Consider the following 20,878-nt stretch of genomic DNA (forward strand, 5'->3'; position numbering starts at 1 on the left):
TGGACAGCAGCCTCCTGAAAGAATTACTGCTCATTCTACTAGAGCTGTGGCTTCCACATGGGCTTTTAAAAATGACGCGTCTGTTGAACAGATTTGTAAGGCAGCGACTTGGTCTTAGCTTCATACTTTTTCCAAATTTTCCAAATTTGATACTTTTGCTTCTTCGGAGGCTATTTTTGGGAGAAAGGTTCTACAAGCAGTGGTGCCTTCTGTTTAAAGGTCCCTGTCTTGTCCCTCTCTTCATCCGTGTCCTAAAGCTTTGGTATTGGTATCCCACAAGTAATGGATGAATCCGTGGACTCGATACGTCTTACAAGAGAAAACATAATTTATGCTTACCTGATAAATTCATTTCTCTTGTGATGTATCAAGTCCACGGCCCGCCCTGTTTTTTCTAAGACAGGCATTTGTATTTTTATTTTTGAAACTTTCAGTCACCACTGCACCCTATGGTTTCTCCTTTTTCTTCCTAGCCTTCGGTCGAATGACTGGGGGGTGGAGTTAAGGGGGGAGCTATATAGGCAGCTCTGCTGTGGGTGCTCTTTGCCACTTCCTGTTGTGAAGGATAATATCCCACAAGTAATGTATGAATCCGTGGACTCGATACATCACAAGAGAAATGAATTTATCAGGTAAGCATAAATTGTTTTTTACCTCTGTGGTTACCTTGTATCTAAGCCTCTGCAGACTGCCCCCTTATCTCAGTGCTATTTCCTAGGTTTAGCTTTTAACAAACAATAACAAGCGAACAAAACAAATTTGATGTTAAATTGGAATTTTTTTTAAAATTGCATGTATCTGAATCATGAACGTTTTAACTAAACGTGGTGTAGAGATTTGACCACTGGGTGGCGATATTGTAATACAATAATTTTGGAATTAGGATCTTTGTTTTAGTTTTTAAAAAAAAACATATAGAGAAAGCACCTTCATTAAACTTCAATGGAGGGATTTAATGGCTTGTATATGAATCAAAAGATAAGTGTACAAAAAAATCACAAAGTGAAGCAAAGATATAAAATTCACTAAAGTTCAACAAAAGATGGAAGGATATGTCCGTTCCTAAAAGAAATTTCTTTGGGACTTGAATCTTCAATAGGTCCTCAAAAAAAAAAAAAAGGAAACACAAAATAGTGTAACTCTGTAAACCCACTGGATATGATATGTATATGAATCAAACCACTTTTATATGCAGTGGCCTTAGAATTGACTAAAGGTCCGTTTTTAATCAAGAAATTTGGTGCTGCGTCACTTATGTTAAATTGAACAAGTTGGGAACTTACAGCCTATAGAGCATACAGCACATTAGAAGCTACCGCTGAATCATTCTTGTGAATAAGTGCATTGCAGTAATTCATCCTTGTAAATCTCAAGTGATCGAAGGTCTGAATCAATATTGCAGTTGTGCAGATTTATTTCCAAGGAGACTCTATTCAGATTATCCAGTGCTAATGTATCTGTACTGTATCCGCCTTGCTCTGATGTACCACACTTATTTAACTGGCTTTTATATTAATTAAGTCATGGATCTAAAACCAGGTTTCTGCAAAACGTTTTTACTAAATCCCTCTTATGTTACTATACTAAGCTGTAACGGGCTGTATACCAAATAGCTGGAGCCAGCAGTCACAAGACACACAACCTAGGGTCAGTGCCAGAATGCTTTTTATGGCAGCCGTGAGCAAACAAAACTAATTTTGTTTTGTTCCTTTTTTTTTTTTTTTCAATATGTATTTACTTTAATAAGAACATTTAAAGCTTTAACCTGAAGTATAAGATTTGCATGTTAAGGACATAATCTTCCTGGTTCTTTTCCCTTCTAAACAGATTTTATCTGTAGGTGTTGTGTAAACGTCCGTTCAATATCCTTTTATGCAAAATGACCCCGGTGACCTGTGTGTCACATTATGTTCTGTAAGATTGATTAATAAAATACATGCATATCCTTCCGTTGCCACTGCAATGCTCAGGATATGGCTCACGCTATATAATATGCTTAGAGTATAGCAGCCTCTGTGCTGCCAGCATGCAATATTTTATATCTGCTTTATATATATTAACAGGCTCTCATCCTTATAGGTGTTGATACAATGGCTAATTACGAGGAGGTTCTGCACCTGATCCGCTACAGGAACTGGAACACGGCCACCCTCTTTGAAAGAAAATTCAAGTTAGTCTGCTCAGAGTTAAATGGCCGATACAACAGCAACGAGTTTCAAGTGGAGGTGAGAAGTAGCCCATTGTAATACCAATACTTCTGAAATCTTCAGGAGACAGTACTGTGATGACTTTTTGCTAAGTACATGTTACTGAGTTAAAGCCATAGATGTAAGGAATTAATTAGAAACAGCAAAATATAGCAGCTAAATAAAGCATAAGTATAATATGCAAGGTTAATTATAAACTATTAACACTGCAAATAAAGGAACACGAAACTCAAGATTTTTTGTCATACTTATGAAACAGCAGCATTTAAACATTGATTTTTCATATGACACAGTGGATCCACGGAATCATCAATTGCTGTTGGGAATATCACTCCTGGCCAGCAGGAGGAGGCAAAGAGCACCACAGCAAAGCTGTTAAGTATCACTTCCCTTCCCACAAACCCCAGTCATTCTCTTTGCCTTTAGTGCAAGGAGGAAGTAAAGTCATTAGGTATATGATTAGATTCTAAATCAAGATTTTTGTTTTGTTTTATTGGAAGCCTGAGCAGGCTTGCTCTGATCTTCCTGACTCTTGGGTTTAGCTGTACTTCACGTTAGTCTCTTCAGCAGGGCTGTGGTAGCTTTTAAGCAGTTAAGAACTTGTGGGGTGGGCCCCACTGGGTTTTCTTAAGATTGCTGCCCTCATTCAGAATGAAAGAGTAGGCTTACTCTGTTCACTTCTTCTGTCCACAGGTCCCTGTGAGGAGCGGCTTCCTCTCATACCAATGAAGGGTCCTCCTGCCAGACATTCAAGAGTGCAGGTAAGTGCCATGTTGTTTATCTTAAGTTATTGGCACTACGTAAGGAGACTGCACTATTGTGAGACATTTATTCCTGTGTCCAGGAATATTACAAGCAGGTTACGGGGCACTGTGTGGCAATAGGAGGGGGGCTTCCCTATGGGTCAAATACCTAGCTTATTATTTTATTGTGGTTCATTTGCTTGTTCAAACAGTTGTTTTAAGGGCTTATGCTGTTTTTACTCGTTGCCGGTTTCGGCAGCGTGATGGGTGTGTGACGTCATAGGAGGCGTGTCTGTTTAGCGCACAGCTTTTTGGCGCCGTTTTCAGTGAAGTCTCACTGCGTATTGGCTTCTCCTTGCTGGATAAGATCCTTCTGCTGTCCGGAAGCTGTGAGAGTGTTGTTACGTTTCAGGAGGGGCAGGTAGGCACCTCAGCTTAGCTCTGAGGTGTAGAGTGTGCCTGTATTTTGTTTTTAAAAGTTATTATTTCAGCAGTAAATAATTATTCTTTCACGTTTTGAGTGATAAACGGCGCTTGTGATCACTTTTATTTTTCTTAAAGACACAGTACTCTTCTTAGTGAAGGGATCGTAAGTGATTTATAAATTAAAGATTTTTATTAATCTGTGTGGGTAACATTCTGTGCAAATGGACTTAGAGTCTAGGCCTTCAGCTGTGTGCAGGCTCTGTTCTGATACCCAAATAGAACCTCCCTTACCTTTCTGTAGTTCCTGTATTGAGAGAACTATTTTGTACAAGGACAAACGTTTTCATTCTGAGCCACAATCCCCTCAGGAGGATGCTGTTGAGACATTGTCTCAGCCACCGTCCTGTTTGTTCCAACCAGTAGCTACGTCACATGCAGTGCCCTACAGCCCAGGTATCTTCAGTGATATCTGAGGGGCTGGAAACCATCCCCATACTGCAGGGGAAACGCAAGAGGAAATCAATGGATTCAGATAAGGTGCCTTTTCCTGTTCAGGCTGACCGAATTCCTCCCTCACTTAGGTCTGAGGAGGAAGATACCTTGGTGGCTTCTGAGGGTGAAATCTCAGCTTCGGGAAAGTGTAATTCCTTCATCTGATGCTTAAGTGGTTTCCTTCAGATTCAAGCTTGAACACCTCCGTGTTTTGTTAAAGGAGGTTTTAGCTACGCTGGATGACTCTGATACTCCTATCGAGGTCAACCCTATAAAGTCCAGTAAGTTAAATAGATACTTCCATCACCTGGGGAGGTGTTTCCAGTGCCAGACCGCGCCAAGGATATTATTACTAAGGAATGGGAGAGACCAGGTATCCCCTTTTCTCCCTCCCCAGTTTTCAGGAAGATGGTCCCGGTGGCTGACTCCATCAGGGAATTTTGGCAGACGGTTCCCAAAGTGGAAGGAGTGATTTACACTTTGGCTAAGAGAACCACTATTCCTATTGAGGACCGTTGCTCTTTTAAAGATCCTATGGATAAGAAATTGGAGGCTCTTTAAAGAAGATGTATATGCATCAGGGCCTGCAATGGAAACCGGTGGTTTGCATTGCGACAGTTACCAGTGCGGCTGCTTACTGGTTTGACGCCTTGTCAGAGTCTCTTCAAACTGAGACCCCTTTAGAGGAGATTCAGGATAGGATTAAAGCTCTTAAGTTAGCCAATTCCTTTATCACTGATGCTTCCTTACAGGTCATTAAGTTGGGAGCCAAGATATCGGGCTTTGCTATCTTAGCACGTGGAGTACTATGGCTTAAATCTTGGTCTGCTGCTGTTTCTTCGAAGTCTAAGCTTTTGGCAATTCCTTACAAAGGAAAGACCTTGATCGGACCGGCATTGGCAGAAATTATCTCTGATATCACGGGTGGTAAGGGTTCTTTTCTGCCTCAAGACAAGAAGAATATACAACCTTACAATCAATCTCAAATACAACCAACGCCTATTATAAAAAATAGCTAGAGAAAGGATTATATAAAAAAAGTTTTTACTGATCAGACATCATATAAAACATGGACATATCTAGACGAATAAAATAAAAAAACGTGGTTAAAAAACAAATTTAATTTCATATTATACTATTAGGTGAAAAGGAACCCAATAAATATGGGTACATTCAAAACTGGTGTAAAACAATGTTGGCGTAACACACTCCTTTGCAAGGATATAAGAAGAGAGAGCCAAGATTTATAACTGATGGCTAATATAAGGATCGCAATTAATGTGTATACTGTAGACCTTTGCAGGAATATAGATGATCAAAAGTTAATAAGATGAAATTTTTTCATTGAAATAATGATTTGTAGAATGTCAGTCTTTATTTAAAAGGATAACAATCTTTTCATATTATGTTCGATATCCCTTTTGATGCGGCAATATAGTAGGTAAAATGACCGTCCTTATTTAAAAGGATAGCGATCTTTTCATATTATGTTCAAGATATCCCTTTTGATGCGGCACTATAGTAGGTAAAATAGTAGTGGAAGTCTAGTTAAACAGAACTGTACCTTTTAGGTGAGCGTATATTATGTCTGCTATGCAGGTTATCTCACCCTTCTTCGTGTGCAGCTGGTTTCTGAATGGCTTCCGTTGTAAGTGCTTCTGCTGATAGCGGTAGCTGATAACGGTTTCTTCAAACTTGCGCAAGTTACCGTAGGGGACCGGTTGAAGCTGTGTAAGGAGCAACCACTGTGAATTTTACCTCACTGTTCTCACCTCATTGAGGTGAATACCTGCCATCCGTGAGTGTTAAGAAAAAAAGTCCGGAGATCTGATCGCCCCCTGCGTACACCTAAGTACTAAGTGCAGGAGGAGTTAACTGGTCCCCTACGGTAACTTGCTCAAGTTTGAAGAAACCGGTATCAGCTACCGCTATCAGCAGAAGCACTTACAACGGAAGTCACTCAGAAACCAGCCGCACACGAAGAAGATGAGATAACCTGCATAGCAGGCATAATATACGCTCACCTAAAGGTACGGATCTGTTTAACTAGACTTCCTATTATTATACTGTGCTTGAACACTCTCCCCAGTGCGGAATTACTTGGAGTCTAATAGTGGCTGGCCACTACTATTTTACCTACTATAGTGCCGCTTCAAAAGGGATATCTTGGAACATAATATGAAAAGATCGCTATCCTTTTAAATAAGGACTGTCATTTTACCTACTATATTGCCGCATTAAAAGGGATATCTTGAACATAATATGAAAAGATCGTTATCCTTTTAAATAAAGACTGTCATTCTACAAATCATTATTTTAATGAAAAGATGTCATCTTATTAACTTTTAATCATCTATATTCGTGCAAAGGACTACAGTATATGCATTAATTGCGATCCTTATATTAGCTATCAGTTATAAATCTGGGCTCTCTCTTCTTATATCCTTGCAAAGGAGTGTGTTACGCTAACATTGTTTTACACCAGTTTTGAATTTACCCATATTTATTGGGTTCCTTTTCACTTAATTGTATAATACGCAATGAAATTAGTTATGTCTATGTTTTATATGTCTGATTAGTAAAAACTTTTTTTATATAATCCTTTCTCTAACTCCTTTTTATAATAGGCGTTGGTTGTATTTGAGATTGATTATAAGGTTGTATATACTTTAAAACCTGCCTCTTATATTGTATCCAGTTCACATTATATGTAGCACATATAATATATTTTTAGCTTTGTTGTATTCCCCCAAATCTTAGTTTTTAACACTTAGAGCTTTTTTAGCGCTTCCTTTAAGTACATTTCACACTAAATTTTGACCTGGAGGAGGTTAACATAGAGGAGGCATAAGTGTTTTGAGTTCAAGCTCTGTACACACACCTCATACACATTTTCAAGACAAGAAGAAGTCAATAGGTTGAATGACTAATTTTCGTTCCTCTTGCAATTTCGGAGGCAAGTCTTCCTTTGCTTCTACCAAACAGGAGCAATCCAAGCCCGCTTGGAAGCCTGGGCAGTCCTGGAACAAGGTGAAACAATCCAAGAAACCTGCAGCTGAATCCAAGTCAGCATGAAGGGGTTGCCCCCGATCCGGGACCGGATCAAGAGGGGGGCAGACTTTGTCAGTTTGCACGGCTTGGGAGCGAGATGTCCCAGATCCGTGGGCAGTGGACATTTGTTTCTCAGGGGGGTACAGACTAGAGTTTAAAACCTTTCCTCCCAGAGGCAGGTTCCACCTCTCAAGATTATCTGTAGACCAGATAAAAAGAGAGGCGTTCCTGAACTGTGTGCAGGATCTTTCCCACTAGGTAGTTATAATGCCTGTTCCAAGTCAGGAACAAGGTCTCAGGTTTTATTCAAACCTATTTGTGGTTCCCAAAAAAGAGGAAACTTTCAGACCGATTCTAGATCTTAAGCTGCTTAACAAGTTCCTCAGAGTGACGTCCTTCAAGAGATCCTGCCCCTGATTCATGAGGGTCAATTCATGACCACCATAGACCTGAAGGATGCATATCTGCACATTCCCATTCACAGGGATCATCACAAATAACTGAGGTTTGTTTATCTGGAAAATTATTTTCAATTTTTTAGCGCTTCCATTTGGCCTTGCTACGGCTCCCAGAATTTTCTCAAAGGTCTTGGGAGCTCTATTGGCAATAGTCCGGTCCTAGGGAATTGCAGTGGCGCCTTATCTGGACGACATTCTGGTTCAGATACCATCCTTTCAACTAGCAGAATCTCATACAAAGAAGTTGTTGACGTTCCTTCGTTCCCAAGGTTGGAAGATCAATCTGGGGAAAAGTTCTCAGGTTCCGACTACAAGAGTGACCTTTTTAGGAACCATTATAGATTCTCTAGCTATGAGGATTTTTCTGACGGATGTCAGAATAGCCAAAATTCTGTCCGCCTCTCTGTCCCTACAGTCGGCGCCTCAACCATTAGTAGCCTAATGCATGGAGGTAATTGGGTTGATGGTAGCTTCCATGGACATAGTTCCGTTTGCTTGGTTCCATTTGAGACCTCTGCAGCTATGCATGCTCGCTCAGTGGAACAGGGATTACACAGATCTATCTCAGAGAATGGTTCTGGATCAATCAACAAGGGACTCCCTTCCGTGGTGGCTGTCACAAGAACATCTGTCCCAGGGGACGTGTTTTCAGAAACCCTCTTGGGTAATTGTGACCACGGATGCCAGCCTGTTAGGTTGGGGTGCAGTCTGGAACTCGTTGAAGGCACAGGGACTTTGGTCTCAGGAGGAATCTGCTCTCCCCATAAACATTCTGGAGTTGAGAGCAATCTTCAATGCCTTGATGGCTTGGCCTAAACTGGCCCTAGCCCGGTTTATTAGATTCCAGATGGACAACATTACCTCAGTGGCCTACATCAACCACGAAGGGTAACTGAGTTCCTTAGCCATAAAGAAGGTAGCATGAATCATCCAGTGGGTGGAGGCTCACAATTGCTGTCTATCTGCCAACCATATTCCAGGAGGTGACAATTGGGAAGCGGATTTCTGAGCAGACAGACTTTCCATCCCGGGGAGTGGGAACTCCATCCGGAAGTATTCTACAGGTTAAATTCTACAGGTTAACGACCAAATGGGGGGTTACCAGAATTGGATCTGATGGCGTCTCGTCAGAACTCCAAGCTCCCAAAGTACGGTTCGAGGTCGAGAGACCCTCAAGCCTTTTTGATAGATGCTCTGGCGGTTCCTTCGAACTTCAGGTTGGCATATCTGTTTCCTCCGTTTGCTGTCCTTCCGTGAGTCATTGCTCAAGCAGGAGAGAGCATCAGTGATGCTAATATCTCCTGCGTGGCCTCACTGGTATGCAGATCTAGTAGAGATGTTGTCCCTACCTCCATGGAGACTACCTCTCAGGAAGGACCTTCCACGTCAGGAGCCCTTCCTTCATCCAAATCTCGTTTCTCTGAAGCTGACTGCTTGGAGATTGAACGCTAGGTTTTAGCCAAGCATGGCTTTTCTGAATCGGTTATTGAGACCATGGTTCAGGCTCGTAAACCTGTCACTAGAAAGATCTACCATAAGATATGGTGTAAATATCTTTTTTTGGTGTGAGTCTAAAGGATATTCTTGGAGTAAGGTCAGGATCCCAAGGATTTTATCTTTTTTCCAGGAAGGTCTTGAGAAGGGGTTATCTGTCAGTACCCTCAAGGGTCAGATTTCTGCGCTTTCCATTCTGCTACACAAGCATCTGGCGGACGTGCCGGATGTACAGTCTTTTTGTGAGGCCCTGGTCAGAATCGGCTTGTGTTTAAATCCGTTGCTCCACCTTGGAGTCTGTTTGAGCCTATGCATTCCAAAGATATTAAGTTATCTTGGAAGGTTTTGTTTCTTACTGCTATTTCCTCTGCTCGGATAGTTTCTGAGCTCTCTGATTTGCAGTGTGATTCTCCTTATCTCATATTTCATTCAGATAAGGCAGTTCTCCGTATCAAGTTTGGTTTTCTTCCTAAGGTGGTTTCGGACAGGAATATTAATCGGGAAATAGTTGTTCCTTCTCTCTGTCCTAATCCTTCTTCTCATAAGGAACATCTATTACACAACTTAGACGTTGTGCGTGTTCTTAAGTTCTATTTGCAGGCTACAAAGGACTTTCGTCAGTCTTCTGCTTTGTTTGCTTTTCTGGGAAACGTAAAGGTCAAAAAGCTACTGCCACTTCTTTCTCTTTGATTGAGAAGTATTATTCATTTGGCATATGAGACTGCTGGACAGCAGCCTCCCATGAGAATTATAGCTCATTCCACCAGGGCGGTATCTTCCTCGTGGGCCTTCAAGATCGAGGCAACTGTTGAACAGATCTGTAAGGCCGCAACTTGGTCTTCTTTGCACACTTTTTCAAAATTCTAAAATTTTTATACTTTTGCCTCGGCCGAGGCGTCTTTTGGGAGAAAGGTTCTTCAAGCAGTGGTGCCTTCTGTTTAGGTTACCTGTCTTGTCCCTCCCTTATCATCTGTGTCCTCTAGCTTGGGTATTGATGCTCAACAGTAATTGATGATCCCGTGGACTCAACATGTCATAAGAAAGAAAACAAAATTTATGCTTACCAGATCATTTTTCTTTCTTTCTTGACACGGTGAGTCCACGACCCTCCCTGTTTTTTCAGACAGTTTTTTTTTATATAAACCTCAGGCACCTCTGCACCTTGTGCCTTTCTCTCCTTTTCCTTTGGTCAAATGACTGGGGTTTGTGGGAAGGGAAGTAATACTTTAACAGCTTTGCTGTGGTGCTCTTTGCCACCTCCTGCTGGCCTGGAGTGAAATTCCCAACAGTAATTGATGATCCCGTGGACTCACTGTGTCAAGAAATAAATTTATCAGGTAAGCATAATTTTTTTTTTTTTTAAATCCAAATATCATTAGTAGGAAGTGCCTATCAACCAATAAGCATTAAAGGGACATGACACGCAAACATTTTCTTTCATTATTTAAACAGACCATTACATTTTAAGCAACTTCCTAATTTATCTCTTTTATCTAATTTTATTTTTCTCTTATTCTTTATTGAGAAGAAGCAGTAGTGAACTACTGGAAGTCAGCTGCTGATTGGTGGCTGCAGATAAATTTGTTTTGCCGTTGGCTCACCATATGTGTTTAGTTAGCACCCAGTAGTGCATTGCTGCTCTCTCTACAAAGGATAACAAGAGAATGAAGCACATTTGATAACACATTTTAAATTGGAAAGTTGTTTAAAATGTTAACCTTTATCTGAATCTTTAAAGGGACAGTCGACTTTCCATAACCAACACTGTTATATTAATATACTGTTTACATCTGTGATCACCTTGTATCTAAGCCACTGCAAACTGCCCCCTTTATTTCAATTTTTTGACAGACTTGCATTTAAGACAATCAGTGCTGACTCCTACGTAACTCCACAGGAGTGAGCACAATGTTACATATGACACACTTTCAGAAATGTCAATTGTGTGAGTCTCGGCACCTAAAGAGTCATAAAAGTGGCTTGCAAAAACGCTGGCAGGCAAGTCTATGTCTATATCCAAAACCTGGCTATACAATAATATGCCAGAGTTCCGGGCCTGTGGCCACAACTGTATAAAGTGTGCGCAAAATGCGCTGAGGTCTTACCGAGTGCGGGTATGGCCGATATCCATGCGTTCCTGTTCTGTTGCCATCTCGGTCTGTCCACAGGACAATATCGTCCAAGGCGACTAACTTTCACAAGTCTTTCAGCAAAACAGTTTGCAAACACTGCCGCTTGCGAGATACTCGTTCTGCCTCCTTCGACACTGTGGCTTCCTGTGATGACATAGTAGAAAAAGGAGTATAGTAGTGCGCTGGAGTCAAATATATCAAACACCTTACAGAACTAACAGATCCTTCTATCTGCTCAAACAGGGGTAGATACAAGTTAACAATTAGTAAGGGCGCTAAACAGCTAAAGATATCGGCATAAACAATCTCTATGTTAGAATCTATTAAAGCAGTCCTGTGATGACCTGTACATCAGTCGCTGCTGCCTACGTCCTCCGTACCCAGTAATATCTTATAGTCCTCCCTGGGGTCTGATCCATGACAGATTTGCTGTGCTCACTGTCCCCATGAACGGTGTCACAAAGAAAGAATTGATAGTTGATCAGTTATTAAGTTAGGCATTATTAAATGTGTCTGACTGCTGTGAGCTGTTAAGTTTTATGGAAAAGACAAGCTTGTTGCTCCTATCAATTCTTTCTTGGTGACTATGACACACATTAACTAGTGCTATGTAAAAAAAAAACCTGTCAATGCACTGAGATAAGAGGCGGCCTTCAAGGGCTTAGCATATGAGCCTACCTAGGTTTAGCTTTCAACAAAGAATACCAAGAAAAACAAAGCAAATTTGAGGATACAAGTACATTGAAAAGTTGTATAAAATTGCATGCCCTAACTGAATTGTGAAAGTTTAATTTTGACTATAGTATCCCTTTTAAATATTTTTGGGTTCAATATCTCTTTAACAGAGGGAAGCACCTACTAGCAAAATTACTTAGACCACCCCAATAGCTTAAAGGACATGAAACTCAATTTTTTTCCCTGTGATTTAGAAAGAGCATGCAATTTTAAACAACTTTCCTATGTACTTCTATTATATAATTTGCTTTGTTTTCTTGATATCCTTTGTTTAAAAGCATATCTAGATAGGCTCAGTAGCTGCTGATTGGTGGCTGCACATAGCTGCTTTGTGTGATTGGCTCGCCCATGTGCATTGCTATTTCTTCAACAAAGGATATCTGAAGTATGAAGCAAATTAAATAACATAAGTAAATTGGAAAGTTGATTAAAATTGTATTCTCTATCTGAATCATGAAAGAAACATGTTGGGTTTCATGCCCCTTTAAAGGGACACTGAACCCAAAAATGAATTTATCCACCAATCAGCAAGGACAACCCAGGTTGTTCTCCAAAAATGGGCCGGCATCTAAACTTACATTCTTGCATTTCAAATAGATACCAAGAGAATGAAGAAAATTTGATAATAGGAGTAAATTAGAAAGTTGCTTAAAATTTCATGCTCAATCTGAATCACGAAAGAACATTTTTGGGTACAGTGTCCCTTTAAGTTAACCCTTGGAGTGCTAAGCACTTTCCCACCTGGGTGCTAAAATTTTTAAAGGTTTTTTTATTTTTTTTTATTTTTTTGAACAAACATTTCTTGTAATTAGCAAGAGTCCATGAGCTAGTGACGTATGGGATATACATTCCTACCAGGAGGGGCAAAGTTTCCCAAACCTCAAAATGCCTATAAATACACCCCTCACCACACCCACAATTCAGTTTTTACAAACTTTGCCTCCTATGGAGGTGGTGAAGTAAGTTTGTGCTAGATTCTACGTTGATATGCGCTCCGCAGCAAGTTGGAGCCCGGTTTTCCTCTCAGCGTGCAGTGAATGTCAGAGGGATGTGAGGAGAGTATTGCCTATTTGAATGCAGTGATCTCCTTCTACGGGGTCTATTTCATAGGTTCTCTGTTATCGGTCGTAGAGATTCATCTCTTACCTCCCTTTTCAGATCGACGATATACTCTTATTTATATACCATTACCTCTGCTGATTTTCGTTTCAGTACTGGTTTGGCTTTCTACAAACATGTAGATGAGTGTCCTGGGGTAAGTAAATCTTATTTTCTGTGACACTCTAAGCTATGGTTGGGCACTTTATTTATAAAGTTCTAAATATATGTATTCAAACATTTATTTGCCTTGACTCAGGATGTTCAACATTCCTTATTTTCAGACAGTCAGTTTCATATTTGGGATAATGCATTTGAATCAATCATTTTTTCTTACCTTAAAAAATTTGACTCTTTTTTCCCTGTGGGCTGTTAGGCTCGCGGGGGCTGAAAATGCTTAATTTTATTGCGTCATTCTTGGCGCTGACTTTTTTGGCGCAAAAAATCTTTTCTGTTTCCGGCGTCATACGTGTCGCCGGAAGTTGCGTCATTTTTTTGACGTCCTTTTGCACCAAAAATGTCGGCGTTCCGTATGTGGCGTCATTTTTGGCGCCAAAAAGCATTTAGGCGCCAAATTTATTTGGCGCTAAAAAAAAATATGGGCGTCGCTTTTGTCTCCACATTATTTCAGTCTCATTTTTTCTTTGCTTCTGGTTACTAGAAGCTTGTTTATTGGCATTTTTTCCCATTCCTGAAACTGTCATTTAAGGAATTTGATCAATTTTGCTTTATATGTTGTTTTTTCTCTTACATATTGCAAGATGTCTCACGTTGCATCTGAGTCAGAAGATACTTCAGGAAAATCGCTGTCTAGTGCTGGAACTACCAAAGCTAAGTGTATCTGCTGTAAACTTTTGGTAGCTATTCCTCCGGCTGTTGTTTGTACTAATTGTCATGACAAACTTGTTAATGCAGATAATATTTCCTTTAGTAATGTACCATTGCCTGTTGCAGTTCCTTCAACATCTAAGGTGCAGAATGTTCCTGATTACATAAGAGATTTTGTTTCTGAATCCATCAAGAAGGCTATGTCTATTATTTCTCCTTCTAGTAAACATAAAAAATCTTTTAAAACTTCTCTCTCTACAGATGAATTTTTAAATGAACATCATCATTCTGATTCTGATGACTCTTCTGGTTCAGAGGATTCTGTCTCAGAGATTGATGCTGATAAATCTTAATATTTATTTAAAATGGAATTTATTCGTTCTTTACTTAAAGTACTAATTGCTTTAGAAATAGAGGATTCTGGTCCTCTTGATACTAATTCTAAACGTTTAGATAAAGTATTTAAATCTCCTGTGGTTATTCCAGAAGTTTTTCCTGTTCCTAATGCTATTTCTGAAGTAATTTCCAGAGAATGGGATAAATTGGGTAATTCATTTACTCCTTCTAAACGTTTTAAGCAATTATATCCTGTGCCGTCTGACAGATTAGAATTTTGGGACAAAATCCCTAAAGTTGATGGGGCTATTTCTACCCTTGCTAAACGTACTACTATTCCTACGTCAGATGGTACTTCGTTTAAGGATCCTTTAGATAGGAAAATTGAATCCTTTCTAAGAAAAGCTTATCTGTGTTCAGGTAATCTTCTTAGACCTGCTATATCATTGGCTGATGTTGCTGCAGCTTCAACTTTTTGGTTGGAGACTTTAGCGCAACAAGTAACAGATCATGATTCTCATAATATTATTATTCTTCTTCAGCATGCTAATAATTTTATCTGTGATGCCATTTTTGATATTATCAGAGTTGATGTCAGGTTTATGTCTCTAGCTATTTTAGCTAGAAGAGCTTTATGGCTTAAAACTTGGAATGCTGATATGGCTTCTAAATCAACTCTACTTTCCATTTCTTTCCAGGGTAACAAATTATTTGGTTCTCAGTTGGATTCTATTATCTCAACTGTTACTGGTGGGAAAGGAACTTTTTTACCACAGGATAAAAAATCTAAGGGTAAAAACAGGGCTAATAATCGTTTTCATTCCTTTCGTTTCAACAAAGAACAAAAGCCTGATCCTTCATCCTCAGGAGCAGTTTCAGTTTGGAAACCATCTCCAGTCTGGAATAAATCCAAGCCTTCTAGAAAGGCAAAGCCTGCTTCTAAGTCCACATGAAGGTGCGGCCCTCATTCCAGCTCAGCTGGTAGGGGGCAGGTTACGTTTTTTTCAAAGAAATTTGGATCAATTCTGTTCACAATCTTTGGATTCAGAACATTGTTTCAGAAGGGTACAGAATTGGTTTCAAGATGAGACCTCCTGCAAAGAGATTTTTTCTTTCCCGTGTCCCAGTAAATCCAGTGAAAGCTCAAGCATTTCTGAATTGTGTTTCAGATCTAGAGTTGGCTGGAGTAATTATGCCAGTTCCGGTTCTGGAACAGGGGATGGGGTTTTATTCAAATCTCTTCATTGTACCAAAGAAGGAGAATTCCTTCAGACCAGTTCTGGATCTAAAAATATTGAATCATTATGTAAGGATACCAACGTTCAAAATGGTAACTGTAAGGACTATCTTGCCTTTTGTTCAGCAAGGGCATTATATGTCCACAATAGATTTACAGGATGCATATCTGCATATTCCGATTCATCCGGATCATTATCAGTTCCTGAGATTCTCTTTTCTGGACAAGCACTACCAGTTTGTGGCTCTGCCGTTTGGCCTAGCTACAGCTCCAAGAATTTTTACAAAGGTTCTCGGTGCCCTTCTGTCTGTAATCAGAGAACAGGGTATTGTGGTATTTCCTTATTTGGACGATATCTTGGTACTTGCTCAGTCTTTTCAGTTAGCAGAATCTCATACGAATCGACTTGTGTTGTTTCTTCAAGATCATGGTTGGAGGATCAATTCACCAAAAAGTTCATTGATTCCTCAGACAAGGGTAACCTTTCTGGGTTTCCAGATAGATTCAGTGTCCATGACTCTGTCTTTGACAGACAAGAGACGTCTAAAATTGATTGCAGCTTGTCGAAACCTTCAGTCACAATCATTCCCTTCGGTAGCCTTATGCATGGAAATTCTAGGTCTTATGACTGCTGCATCGGACGCGATCCCCTTTGCTCGTTTTCACATGCGACCTCTTGAGCTCTGTATGCTGAATCAATGGTGCAAGGATTACACAAAGATATCTCAATTAATATCTTTAAAACCGATTGTACGACACTCTAACGTGGTGGACAGATCACCATCGTTTAATTCAGGGGGCTTCTTTTGTGCTTCCGACCTGGACTGTAATTTCAACAGATGCAAGTCTCACAGGTTGGGGAGCTGTGTGGGGATCTCTGACGGCACAAGGAGTTTGGGAATCTCAGGAGGTGAGATTACCGATCAATATTTTGGAACTCCGTGCAATTTTCAGAGCTCTTCAGTCTTGGCCTCTTCTGAAGAGGGAATCGTTCATTTGCTTTCAGACAGACAATGTCACAACTGTGGCATACATCAATCATCACTCACAGTCCTCTGGCTATGAAAGAAGTATCTCGAATTCTGGTTTGGGCGGAATCCAGCTCCTGTCTAATCCCTGCGGTTCATATCCCAGGTATAGACAATTGGGAAGCGGATTATCTCAGTCGCCAAACGTTGCATCCGGGCGAATGGTCTCTTCACCCAGAGGTATTTCTTCAGATTGTTCAAATGTGGGGGCTTCCAGAAATAGATCTGATGGCGTCTCATCTAAACAAGAAACTTCCCAGGTATCTGTCCAGATCCCGGGATCCTCAGGCGGAAGCAGTGGATGCATTATCACTTCCTTGGAAGTATCATCCTGCTTATATCTTTCCGACTCTAGTTCTTCTTCCAAGAGTAATCTCCAAGATTCTGAAGGAATGCTCGTTTATTCTGCTGGTAGCTCCGGCATGGCCTCACAGGTTTTGGTATGCGGATCTTGTCCGGATGGCCTCTTGCCATCTGTGGACTCTTCCGCTACGACCAGACCTTCTGTCGCAAGGTCCTTTTTTCCATCAGGATCTCAAATCCTTAAATTTAAAGGTATGGAGATTGAACGCTTGATTCTTGGACAAAGAGGTTTCTCTGACTCTGTGATTAATACTATGTTACAGGCTCGTAAATCTGTATCCAGAGAGATATATTATAGAGTCTGGAAGACTTATATTTCTTGGTGTCTTTCTCATCATTTTTCTTGGCATTCTTTTAGAATCCCGAGAATTTTACAGTTTCTTCAGGATGGTTTAGATAAAGGTTTATCTGCAAGTTCTTTGAAAGGACAAATCTCTGCTCTTTCTGTTCTTTTTCACAGAAAGATTGCTAATCTTCCTGATATTCATTGTTTTGTACAAGCTTTGGTTCGTATAAAACCTGTCATTAAGTCAATTTCTCCACCTTGGAGTTTGAATTTGGTTCTGGGGGCTCTTCAAGCTCCTCCGTTTGAACCTATGCATTCATTGGACATTAAATTACTTTCTTGGAAAGTTTTGTTCCTTTTGGCAATCTCTTCTGCCAGAAGAGTTTCTGAATTATCTGCTCTTTCTTGTGAGTCTCCTTTTCTGATTTTTCATCAGGATAAGGCGGTGTTGCGAACTTCTTTTGAATTTTTACCTAAAGTTGTGAATTCCAACAACATTAGTAGAGAAATTGTGGTTCCTTCATTATGTCCTAATCCTAAGAATTCTAAGGAGAAATCGTTGCATTCTTTGGATGTTGTTAGAGCTTTGAAATATTATGTTGAAGCTACTAAGTCTTTCCGAAAGACTTCTAGTTTATTTGTTATCTTTTCCGGTTCTAGAAAAGGCCAGAAAGCTTCTGCCATTTCTTTGGCATCTTGGTTGAAATCTTTAATTCATCTTGCCTATGTTGAGTCGGGTAAAACTCCGCCTCAAAGGATTACAGCTCATTCTACTAGGTCAGTTTCTACTTCCTGGGCGTTTAGGAATGAAGCTTCGATTGATCAGATTTGCAAAGCAGCAACTTGGTCCTCTTTGCATACTTTTACTAAATTTCTACCATTTTGATGTCTTTTCTTCTTCTGAAGCAGTTTTTGGTAGAAAAGTACTTCAGGCAGCGGTTTCAGTTTGAATCTTCTGCTTATGTTTTTTCTTTAAACTTTATTTTGGGTGTGTATTATTTTCTTCAGGAATTGGCTGTCTTTATTTTATCCCTCCCTCTCTAGTGACTCTTGCGTGGAAAGATCCACATCTTGGGTAATCATTATCCCATACGTCACTAGCTCATGGACTCTTGCTAATTACATGAAAGAAAACATAATTTATGTAAGAACTTACCTGATAAATTCATTTCTTTCATATTAGCAAGAGTCCATGAGGCCCGCCCTTTTTTTGTGGTGGTTATGATTTTTGTATAAAGCACAATTATTCCAATTCCTTATTTTATATGCTTTCGCACTTTATCACCCCACTTCTTGGCTATTCGTTAAACTGAATTGTGGGTGTGGTGAGGGGTGTATTTATAGGCATTTTGAGGTTTGGGAAACTTTGCCCCTCCTGGTAGGAATGTATATCCCATACGTCACTAGCTCATGGACTCTTGCTAATATGAAAGAAATTAATTTATCAGGTAAGTTCTTACATAAATTATGTTTTTTTTAACTTTTTTTTATTTTTTTTCAGACCCCCCCAAGACCTACACTGTTGAAAGGCGATTACCTTTCCAATGGTGGGTCTTGGGGGTCTGTAGCTGCTTAGATGTCTGAGATACAGGCTTCTAAGCAGCATGCCCCCTGCTCCTATACTTAACATTGTTAAGTATAAATAAAGTTGCGCGGTGACGTCATCACCCAAAACGGGAAGCCCCGGCGATGCCTGTCACTCTACAGGCACGATCGCCAGGGTAGCAGCGGTGGGAGCCCCCAGATCTCCCTCAAGGTGGGAGAGTGCTAGTGACGGCTCTGAGCCGTCATTAGCACCAAAGTGGGAAACTCTGTGACGGCTCAGAGACGTCATTAGCACTCAAAGGGTTAAAGGGATAGTTCACCCAAAAATTTTCTCCCATTTAAATTGTTCCCAAAGATCCATTTTACCTGCTGGAGTGTATTAAATTGATTACAAGTAGCTCCTTTACCCCTATTTTGGCCTTTGACATAGCTTATTTAGCCTGTGATTTCCCAACCTATACTGAACGTTTTTATACTGGAGTCTCCGCTATTGAATAGCCTAAGTAAACACAGCCAGCAGAAGAAATTACACTCTCAGTGGGGTGCAGGATAGTTGAGCAATAAAATGATAATTTTCCATTGTTCTTTCTATGTATTGAGATTTAGTTTTCCAGACAAATATAATATAAGGAATTAAGTGTGTGTACACAAAGTGATAATATGAGATCTGACATTACCTGAAGCTCAACCCATTGTAATAGGCTGTGGGTTAAAAGCACAAAACCAGCTACTTCATATACACAAATAAACCTCAAAATGCAATTTCTTATACATTTTATATTCTGCAGCTGGTATTGAAAATACATTAATATAAAAACAGTTTTATTGTGCACTATCCCTTTAAGTTTAAGTACCATTACTTAATAGCTGCATTGCTTTAATATAAATAATTTACGCAACTGTGAAATTGTCATGCGATTTTAATATTTTGACGTTATTTAAATATCGTTGTCTGTATGTTGGTTATAATACTGCTAAATAAATGTCAGTCTTAGAAAGGTCCCAAGCAAATAATTGCTAAGACGCAAGTCATGCTAAAAACAATTAAAAAAGATTTGTTAAATCTGGCCGTATGGAAATCTTTTTGGGTGATTAGATTGTGAGTGCAAATTCCTCAATTTGAACTTTCCTGTCTCTTCCTTTTCCTTACTATGCACAAGTAATACTTTATAGAAACCGAACAACTATTTGATAGGTTGCAAGCAGACGTGCTAGGGAAAAATACATGCATGTTTTTTGAGATTCTTTTTTTTTTTTTTTTTTCATTTTCAAAAAGCTTTGAGTAGTGGGAAAAAAGCAATACAAATAACAAGAAGTGTTCAGTACATGAGATTAAAGTATATCATACATAGTAGGTTCCTAAATAGCTCTAGAATCTCAGTCATGCGAGAAATGTTTTTAAAAGTCTGAACGATTTTGGTGTAATCAGTTTTACACCAGCCTTTTTTTTCTGCATATTAATCTCAAAGCCAAAGCTTCACCTTTTTTGTATTAATATTTGAGCATATACTAAGATAACAAGAATTTGTAATTTATCATTTAGATATTTTTAAAAGTTTTAATGTAGGTGCAGATGTTTCTCCACAAAAAGGTAAAGTGCTAAAATTACACCAAATCACTGTTTAAAATGTCTTCTGCCTGAATATTCACAACTTGCAACACTTTCTGAAGAAATACCTATTGATGTTTGGTTGTTAATACTATTAAAGCCAATATTAAATTGTCATTTGTGGGTGCTACTAACACTGTTTATACAGAGGTTTCCTCAGGCTAAAAATATTATAAAACATTTCCTCTTTATTTTCCTGTGCAGATGACACACCTGAATTTCTAAGACAATATTTAGAACTGAGCTAAATGTTTTTTTACTCTGTAGGTTAATGTCATCCACACCGCTAACCCACCCGAGGCTCCAAACCACGCAATGGCTCAGCCACAGTTTATCCACCCCGTACATCACTCATTTGCTGATTTGTCTGGACACAACCTGGCTAACCCGCACCCAACATCTGGTGAGTAGATAACTATATGTGGCACTGAAGACACATTTACTGTTACAAATGAGAATAAGAATCCACAAGGAGGTACTTGCCAGACTATAATTGTCTTCTCTCACAGTTGTCCCCAGTGCAGCCACCATCGTTATAGTGGTCTGTGTCAGCTTTCTGGTGTTCATGATAATACTTGGAGTATTCCGTATTCGTGCTGCCCACCAGCGCACTATTGGGGACCAGGAAGGAGGGAAGGAGAATGAGATGGACTGGGATGATTCTGCTTTAACCATCACAGTGAATCCTATGGAGGTATATATACTCTGGTATAGTCATATAACCAACCTAAGCCCTGCATGATCTGTAGTCTGGTGATGCTAACTGAGTTCTACTGCAGTAATTATTGGAGACACAACATAAATGAAGGA

At 39.7% G+C, this 20,878-nt stretch overlaps 1 protein-coding gene across 1 annotated transcript in view; it reads left to right on the forward strand.

Annotated features, from left to right (window-relative positions):
- The window catches only part of CLSTN1 (calsyntenin 1), a 199,739-nt gene that overhangs the window by 172,490 nt on the left and 6,371 nt on the right, over nt 1-20,878 (forward strand). Inside the window, 3 exon segments of the mRNA XM_053691497.1 lie at nt 2,080-2,225; nt 20,336-20,471; nt 20,578-20,762. Coding sequence (XP_053547472.1) covers nt 2,080-2,225; nt 20,336-20,471; nt 20,578-20,762 — 467 coding nt within the window.

Source organism: Bombina bombina, chromosome 8, assembly GCF_027579735.1.
Source record: "Bombina bombina isolate aBomBom1 chromosome 8, aBomBom1.pri, whole genome shotgun sequence".
Lineage (NCBI taxonomy): Eukaryota > Metazoa > Chordata > Amphibia > Anura > Bombinatoridae > Bombina > Bombina bombina.